The 10,000-nt window shown below is 41.2% G+C and overlaps 1 protein-coding gene across 1 annotated transcript; it reads left to right on the top strand.

Moving 5' to 3' along the window:
* Positions 1–760: 760 nt before the first annotated feature.
* LOC138866154 (repetin-like) lies at positions 761–6,741 on the top strand. Its single transcript, XM_070138080.1, has 5 exons — positions 761–786; positions 1,289–1,333; positions 3,983–4,060; positions 4,333–5,138; positions 5,195–6,741. Exons 1-5 carry the CDS (start codon positions 761–763, stop codon positions 6,739–6,741), a joined length of 2,502 nt encoding a protein of 833 aa, XP_069994181.1.
* The last annotated feature ends 3,259 nt before the right edge of the window (positions 6,742–10,000 follow it).

Below are 10,000 nucleotides of genomic sequence, written 5' to 3'. Positions count from 1 at the left end.
GAAATAAAAATTAAATAAAACCAAGATTGAAAGAAAGGAAAAAATAGAAAGAAAATGAAAAAAAGAGAAATATAGAAAGAAGGACAGGCAGTCAGAAAGAAAGGAGAAAAGAAAGAAAGAAATAGAGAAATAAATAAATTAAGAAAGGCAGAAAGAAATAGAGAAAGAAAGAGTGAAGAATAGAAAATAAAATAGAAAGAAAGAAAGACAAGCAGAAAGAAGGAAAGAAAGACAGGCAGAATGAAAGAGAAAAAATGAAAGAAAAGCAGAAAGACAAGCAGAGAGAAACAAAAGGAAAAAACGAGAGAGAAAACCGACACGAGAGAAAAACGGCCGAAGACGGAACGGAGAGCCCTCGCAGTCCGGGCTTCTTCCTCACACAACAAAAGACACAGACACTAAGACACTATTACTCATGAATATTAATCAGACTTACTCATGAATGTTAATCAGACTTACTCATGAATGTTAATCAGACTTACTCATGAATGTTAATCAGACTTACTCATGAATGTTAATCAGACTTACTCATGAATGTTAATCAGACTTACTCATGAATGTTAATCAGACTTACTCATGAATGTTAATCAGACTTACTCATGAATGTTAATCAGACTTACTCATGAATGTTAATCAGACTTACTCATGAATGTTAATCAGACTTACTCATGAATGTTAATCAGACTTACTCATGAATGTTAATCAGACTTACTCATGAATGTTAATCAGACTTACTCATGAATGTTAATCAGACTTACTCATGAATATTACTCCGGTGTCCTGGAGGTTCGTGTGCGCTTCCTTGACGAACCGGAACCACAGCGAGAGAGAATCTGAAAAGACTATAGAACGAAGTGGAAGTCAAACACAAAGAAAGCTTGGATGAACTGTGGTTGGGAAGGTCAAGAAAACGGATTTTTTTTTTTCTTTTTGTTTGGTCTCTTGTATTTTTCTTTTTAATGCAATTATGAAACTCGGGACTAGCAATTTTTTTGGGCGAGGGTAACACCTTTTTGTTAGAACGTTGTTAGAACAGCAATTTATTAGCCGTTCTTGTTGTGGAAAACTGTTCAAGCTATTTTTTTTTTTATTATTCTTAACTTTCCTTACGGAGGTGGAAACCGATTTCCCATACATCCTAAAATTTCATATTTGTCCGGAGAGTTTGTCCCAAGACCTCAAATTTAGGAAAGAGAAAAGGAAACATGCCTTTATGCCTTTAAAGTCTTTTAGTAATGTTATTATACTTCATTTTCATATTTCTATATTTCTCTATACCCTCATACAGAATCCTGCGCATCGAGTGTTTCACACTTTCTTGCGCCAGCCACAGGTTGACAGCTCACCATACCGCTCATTTCGAGATTGAAAGCTGGTGAGAAATGTTGCGTTTCCAGTGTTGTGTTGATTCTGGGTTCTTTTTAAGACCTTTGCAGTGGCATCGAAGAATAATTAGATTTCAGTAACCATCCCAGTTTTATATCTGAGTCCATCAAGAGCTCCAAATGACGAAAAAGATTAAAATCGAAGCAATCCCAACAGTACAAAGAAACGAGTTTCACGTTTCCGGATATAAAGGTATTTGGTTTATTATTTTACGGTGTGAATGCAGCTCTGTCTTGCCGTACGTACCGTGGTGGAGAGAATGTGTCCTGGGGTAGTTGGAAGGCTTGCCCTCATCAACCCTCCCCTCGGGCTTGGGCACGCCTAGTCACGGCAATTTATATTGATATATTAGGTTGGTTTATTAGTTAATACTTTTTTGGGGGGGATTGGAACGTGTTAATTCCCGTTGAGTTTTCCCGAAATGTTGGTTGGGTTCCCGTAGAGTTTTTGATTTCGGGCGCGTCAGGCCGTAAAATTCCAAAGATGGCGGTTACATCCGTAGAGTTTCATTTGTCGATTTTAAGCGTTTTTTGTGCTAGTTTTATGCATTTTTGATCGATATTCTTTTTACTTATGCTTGTTTTATCCCATAATTTCCCTGATATACTTCATGCCCTCTCCTGCTAACGGGACTATCAAATCAAGATCGTCGATGGAGAAATGGTATTCGATCTCCTGAACGATTCATTCGCAGAAGAAACAACGCCGAAAATCGATGAAATCATAGGATTTGCAGAAAAACATTTTTTCCGACTTTAGTCTCAGGGAGGGTGCGTCACTCTCTGTAACAATTACCCAATTTATCAGTGATTGTGTCCCCGAGTCCGGCCCTTCATATTCTAAAACCATTTAAATCATTCAGGGAGATACTGGGCAAGAGTAAAATACATGAAAAAATAAGAAAAATGAAAATAAGCCAGAAAAGCAAGGCATGAACGAATAAAACTGACTGAGGGTGGGGGGCAAAACGAAAGAATTTTAATGATGTATATATTTATTTATGCACCAGAATATCTTTATCAAAAGCATGTATAAAATGCGCACTTGGCCACGTACTTACAAAAAATATCCAGGCAAAACAGCGAAAAAACAAACAGTTGCCCACTCCTCAGTCACATGGCAAAACACAGACCAAGGAGGTGTTAAGCTTATCAGCAAGGAAAAGGGAAAGAGCGAAAGAAAGGGGTGCGGCTCTTTTTAAAGGTAGAGGGCGCACGCTCCCTACGAAAGAAATTTCAAAGGAAAAGCTTTTCTGGCAGTAATCAAATAAGTTGATATAATAAAACAGAAGATAAAAAGTTCATTAAATGATTAAAAAGGGATAAAGCAATAAAAGCACTGAGACAAAAGGATTAAAAGCAATAATAGAAAGAAGGAAGAAAACGGAAAACTGGAAAGGAGAAACAAGAAAACGTAAAAAAGTAAAGTAAGGTCCAGATAGAAGACAAAAGATTCACACATCACATAAAACATAAAAGGCAAACTGACCATAAAACGTAAACACAAGAAAAAACTATATATATATATATATATATATATATATATATATATATATATATATATATATATATATATATATATGTCAGTGTTCTCTTTAGTATCAATTCAGGTGCCGGAGAGTCAGACGTAATCACTCGTTATTAAGAATCAGGAACTCTACGGGCTCCGTCTCTGACATCAGAGAGGGACATAGCGGTATGCTTCACTACAAAAAGAAAAGAATAGAATAGAAGAGAAGAGAGAAGAGAAGACAAGACAAGAGAAGAGAAGAGAAGAGAAGAGAAGAGAAGAGAAGAGAAGAGAAGAGAAGAGAAAGACAAAAGAAAAGAAAAAGAATGAAAAAAGAAAGAAAAAAATGCATATATTCTTGGCACCTAACAGATATCCTCCCCCCTCCCTTCCCCCCTAGACAATAATCTTAAGATGTCCCACGGTTAACCCTTTCACATGTACTGTACCCTTTGCTTAAGAAATTACAGTGTTTTTCGTCTTAGATTTTCCTCGCACGGAGAACAAAGCGCAACCATCTCCTTGCCTTTGTTCACTCGTATCCTTGCGGAAAAGCATAAAGACCTGGAGTTTTTTTTTCGCAGCGTTTAATAGAATTAAAAGTCGCTGAAGGTACTCCACCGCGCGAATTCAAATGCCTCGCTCGCCGCAGCCTCGACTCCCCGGCTTCAGAAAGGTTGTTTGTTCCTTTGGAGTTCGTGCGCGTTGTGTGTGTTCTGCGTTTGTTTTTGTTTTGTTTTGTTTACCTTCGTGGTCATGGTTATTTGTCTTTCATTTGGCCTTCGTCTCTCGGCCCGAATGTGTGGCGCGGTGGTGCCTGGCGGTCGGTCGGTCGGTGCTGTCCCGGATTCCGTAGGGCTGCGGAAAATATATATACAAAACGAAAAGGATACCTATTTGTATAAACAGGCATTATGTACATATATGTATATATATATATATATATATATATATATATATATATATATATATATATATATATATATATATGTATACACACACACATATGTTTGTGTAAATAGATAGAATGAAATATAGATACAGATATGTGAATAATGAGTGCGATCCAATATTCGTTTTTCCACAGGGCGAAACGAGCGATCGGCATCCGTTCCCCTCGCCTTCGCCCTTCGCCCCCGACAGCACGGAGCCGACAGCTTGATCGGTAAGTCGCGTCAGTCGCAGGGCAGCTCTCGGACCCGCGACGCCTCCTCCTCCGAGCCAAGCTGTCACGTGGCACTAACGCCTCGGCTTCTCCAGCGGCTGAGGGGAGATGTCAAAAGGCGAGGTCGAGGGCGCGCGAAATTTGCCTTTCTCTCCTCCGCCATGACACCATCCTCTTGCGCTGCCCTTTCGCTGAACAATCCTCGGGCCAAGCGCGGCATCCTCCTGGACCCCATCTTGTTCAATCCTGTTCACATCCTCTCGTCGGTTCAGGCTGCCTCTGAAGCTGATAGACGCAGCTGAAGGAGGGCAGGGGGACTTCAGGGTAGGACTTCAGAGCAGGACTTCAGGGCGGGGCTTCAGGGCAGGAGTTCAGAGCAGGATTTCAGGGCAGGACTTCAGGGCAGGACTTCAGGGCAGGACTTCAGGGCAGGACTTCAGAGCAGGACTTCAGGGCAGGACTTCAGAGCAGGACTTCAGGGCAGGACTTCAGAGCAGGACTTCAGAGCAGGACTTCAGGGCAGGACTTCAGAGCAGGACTTCAGGGCAGGACTTCAGAGCAGGACTTCAGAGCAGGACTTCAGGGCAGGACTTCGGGGCAGGAGTTCAGAGCAAGATTTCAGGGCAGGACTTCAGGGCAGGACTTCAGGGCAGGAGTTCAGAGCAGGATTTCAGGGCAGGACTTCAGAGCAGGACTTCAGGGCAGGAGTTCAGAGCAGGATTTCAAGGCAGGACTTCAGAGCAGGACTTCAGGGCGGGGCTTCAGGGCAGGAGTTCAGAGCAGGATTTCAGGGCAGGACTTCAGAGCAGGACTTCAGGGCGGGATTTCAGGGCAGGAATTCAGAGCAGGATTTCAGGGCAGGAGTTCAGGGCAGGACTTCAGGGCAGGAGTTCAGAGCAGGACTTCAGGGTAGGACTTCAGAGCACGATTTCAGGGCAGGAGTTCAGAGCAGGACTTCAGGGCAGGACTTCAGAGCAGGACTTCAGGGCAGGACTTCAGAGCAGGACTTCAGGGCAGGACTTCAGAGCAGGACTTCAGGGCAGGACTTCAGAGCAGGACTTCAGGGCAGAACTTCAGAGTAGGACTTCAGGGCAGGACTTTAGAGCAGGACTTCAGAGCAGGAGTTCAGGGCAGAACTTCAGAGCAGGATTTCAGGGCAGGACTTTAGAGCAGGACTTCAGAGCAGGACTTCAGGGCAGGACTTCGGGGCAGGAGTTCAGAACAGGATTTCAAGGCAGGACTTCAGAGCAGGACTTCAGGGCGGGGCTTCAGGGCAGGACTTCAGAGCAGGACTTCAGGGCAGGACTTCAGAGCAGGACTTCAGGGCAGGACTTCAGAGCAGGACTTCAGGGCGGGGCTTCAAGGCAGGACTTCAGGGCAGGACTTCAGGGCAGGACTTCAGGGCGGGGCTTCAGAGCAGGACTTCAGGGCAGGACTTCAGAGCAGGACTTCAGGGCGGGGCTTCAGGGCAGGACTTCAGAGTAGGACTTCAGGGCAGGACTTCAGGGCAGGACTTCAGGGCAGGACTTCAGGGCGGGGCTTCAGGACAGGACTTCAGGGCAGGACTTCAGAGTAGGACTTCAGAGCAGGACTTCAGGGCAGGACTTCAGGGCAGGACTTCAGGGCGGGGCTTCAGGACAGGACTTCAGAGCAGGACTTCAGGGCAGGACTTCAGGGCAGGACTTCAGGGCGGGGCTTCAGGGCAGGACTTCAGAGCAGGACTTCAGGGCAGGAGTTCAGGGCAGAACTTCAGAGCAGGACTTCAGGGCAGGACTTTAGAGCAGGACTTTAGAGCAGGACTTCAGAGCAGGACTTCAGGGCAGGACTTCGGGGCAGGAGTTCAGAGCAGGATTTCCAGGCAGGACTTCAGAGCAGGACTTCAGGGCGGGGCTTCAGGGCAGGACTTCAGGGCAGAACTTCAGAGCAGGACTTCAGGGCAGAACTTCAGGGCAGGACTTCAGAGCAGGACTTCAGGGCGGGGCTTCAAGGCAGGACTTCAGGGCAGGACTTCAGAGCAGGACTTCAGGGCAGGACTTCAGGGCAGGACTTCAGGGCGGGGCTTCAAGGCAGGACTTCAGGGCGGGGCTTCAGGACAGGACTTCAGGGCGGGGCTTCAGGACAGGACTTCAGAGCAGGACTTCAGGGCAGGACATCAGGGCGGGGCTTCAGGACAGGACTTCAGAGCAGGACTTCAGGGCAGGACTTCAGGGCAGGACTTTAGAGCAGGACTTCAGAGCAGGACTTCAGGGCAGGACTTCGGGGCAGGAGTTCAGAGCAGGATTTCAAGGCAGGACTTCAGAGCAGGACTTCAGGGCGGGGCTTCAGGGCAGGACTTCAGGGCGGGGCTTCAGGACAGGACTTCAGAGCAGGATTTCAGGGCAGGACTTCAGGACAGGACTTCAGAGCAGGACTTCAGGGCAGGACTTCAGGGCAGGACTTCAGGGCGGGGCTTCAGGGCGGGGCTTCAGGACAGGACTTCAGAGCAGGACTTCAGAGCAGGATTTCAGGGCAGGACTTCAGGGCGGGGCTTCAGGACAGGTCTTCAGAGCAGGACTTCAGGGCAGGACTTCAGGGCGGGGCTTCAGGGCGGGGCTTCAGGGCAGGACTTCAGGGCAGGACTTCAGAGCAGGACTTCAGAGCAGGACTTCAGGGCAGGACTTCAGGGCGGGGCTTCAGGGTAGAATTTCAGGGCAGGACTTCAGAGCAGGACTTCAGAGCAGGACTTCAGGGCAGGACTTCAGGGCAGGACTTCAGGGTAGAATTTCAGGGTAGAACTCCAGGGCAGGAGTTCAGGGTAGAACTTCAGGGCTGGGGAACTTTGCTTCGTTACCAAAGAGGGCTCCCAGGATTGCTTCCAAAAGGGGGGGGGGGAGGCCACTGTGCCCGGCATTATAACCGCTTGGAAATTTCTTGATCTGAAGTTTTACCGAAATTATCCTAAAGAACGAAAATTTTATGCCGCTATTCTCGTATCTTTTCGGATCGTACCCTCTATCTATCTATCTGTATATCTATCAATCAGTCTATCTATCTATCTGTATATCTATCAATCAGTCTATCTATCTATCTGTATATCTATCAATCAGTCTATCTATCTATCTGTATATCTATCAATCAGCCTATCTATCTATCTGTATATCTATCAATCAGTCTATCTATCTATCTGTATATCTGTCAATCAGTCTATCTATCTATCTGTATATCTATCAATCAGTCTATCAATCTATCTGTATATCTATCAATCAGTCTATCAATCTATCTGTATATCTATCAATCAATCTGTATATCTATCAATCAGTCTATCTATCTATCTGTATATCTGTCAATCAGTCTATCTATCTATCTGTATATCTATCAATCAGTCTATCTATCTATCTGTATATCTATCAATCAGTCTATCTATCTATCTGTATATCTATCAATCAGTCTATCAATCTATCTGTATATCTATCAATCAGTCTATCAATCTATCTGTATATCTATCAATCAATCTGTATATCTATCAATCAGTCTATCTATCTATCTGTATATCTGTCAATCAGTCTATCTATCTATCTGTATATCTATCAATCAGTCTATCTATCTATCTGTTTATCTGTCAATCAGTCTATCTATCTATCTGTATATCTATCAATCAGTCTATCTATCTATCTGTATATCTATCAATCAGTCTATCAATCTATCTGTAAATCTATCAATCAGTCTATCTATCTGTATATCTATCAATCAGTCTATCTATCTATCTGTATATCTATCAATCAGTCTATCAATCTATCTGTATATCTATCAATCAATCTGTATATCTATCAATCAGTCTATTTATCTGTATATCTATCAATCAGTCTATCTATCTATCTGTAAATCTATCAATCAGTCTATCTATCTATCTGTATATCTATCAATCAGTCTATCTATCTATCTGTATATCTATCAATCAGTCTATCTATCTATCTGTATATCTATCAATCAGTCTATCTATCTATCTGTATATCTATCAATCAGTCTATCTATCTATCTGTAAATCTATCAATCAGTCTATCTATCTATCTGTATACCTATCAATCAGTCTATCTATCTATCTGTATATCTATCAATCAGTCTATCTATCTATCTGTAAATCTATCAATCAGTCTATCTATCTATCTGTATATCTATCAATCAGTCTATCTATCTATCTGTATATCTATCAATCAGTCTATCTATCTATCTGTATATCTATCAATCAGTCTATCTATCTATCTGTATATCTATCAATCAGTCTATCTATCTATCTGTATATCTATCAATCAGTCTATCTATCTATCTGTATATCTAACAATTAGTCTATCTATCTATCTGTATATCTATCAATCAGTCTATCTATCTATCTGTATATCTGTCAATCAGTCTATCTATCTATCTGTATATCTATCAATCAGTCTATCAATCTATCTGTATATCTATCAATCAGTCTATCAATCTATCTGTATATCTATCAATCAATCTGTATATCTATCAATCAGTCTATCTATCTATCTGTATATCTGTCAATCAGTCTATCTATCTATCTGTATATCTATCAATCAGTCTATCTATCTATCTGTTTATCTGTCAATCAGTCTATCTATCTATCTGTATATCTATCAATCAGTCTATCTATCTATCTGTATATCTATCAATCAGTCTATCAATCTATCTGTAAATCTATCAATCAGTCTATCTATCTATCTGTATATCTATCAATCAGTCTATCTATCTATCTGTATATCTATCAATCAGTCTATCAATCTATCTGTATATCTATCAATCAATCTGTATATCTATCAATCAGTCTATTTATCTGTATATCTATCAATCAGTCTATCTATCTATCTGTAAATCTATCAATCAGTCTATCTATCTATCTGTATATCTATCAATCAGTCTATCTATCTATCTGTATATCTATCAATCAGTCTATCTATCTATCTGTATATCTATCAATCAGTCTATCTATCTATCTGTATATCTATCAATCAGTCTATCTATCTATCTGTATATCTATCAATCAGTCTATCAATCTATCTGTATATCTATCAATCAGTCTATCTATCTATCTGTATATCTATCAATCAGTCTATCTATCTATCTGTATATCTAACAATGTCTATCTATCTATCGGTCTATCTATTAATCAGTCTATCTATCTATCTGTATATCTATCAATCAGTCTATCCATCTATCTGTATATCTATCAATCAGTCTATCTATCTATCTGTATATCTGTCAATCAGTCTATCTATCTATCTGTATATCTGTCAATCATTCTATCTATCTATCTGTATATCCATCAATCAGTCTATCTATCTATCTGTATATCTATCAATCATTCTATCTATCTATCTGTATATCCATCAATCAGTCTATCTATCTATCTGTATATCTGTCAATCAGTCTATCTATCTATCTGTATATCTGTCAATCAGTCTATCTATCTATCTGTATATCTGTCAATCAGTCTATCTATCTATCTGTATATCTGTCAATCAGTCTATCTATCTATCTGTATATCTATCAATCATTCTATCTATCTATCTGTATATCCATCAATCAGTCTATCTATCTATCTGTATATCTGTCAATCAGTCTATCTATCTATCTGTATATCTATCAATCAGTCTATCTATCTATCTGTATATCTATCAATCTATCTGTATATCCATCAATCAGTCTATCTATCTATCTGTATATCTATCAATCAATCTATCTATCTATCTGTAAATCTATCAATCAGTCTATCCTATCTATCTGTATATCTATCAATCAGTCTATCTATCTATCTACTTATCTATCAACCTAAAATGATTCGAGATTCTCCAGAGGACGATCGCCAGAGAAGACAGCGTAGATATGATTGTAGATTGGATAAAGTTAAAGATAAAGATAATGTTGTTTGGGTAAAGATGAAGATAAATTTAAAGA

This window comes from Penaeus vannamei, chromosome 24 (genome assembly GCF_042767895.1).
Source record: "Penaeus vannamei isolate JL-2024 chromosome 24, ASM4276789v1, whole genome shotgun sequence".
Lineage (NCBI taxonomy): Eukaryota > Metazoa > Arthropoda > Malacostraca > Decapoda > Penaeidae > Penaeus > Penaeus vannamei.
The sequence above is the reverse complement of the archived record's forward strand: the minus strand, read 5'-3'. Positions and strand labels throughout refer to the sequence as shown.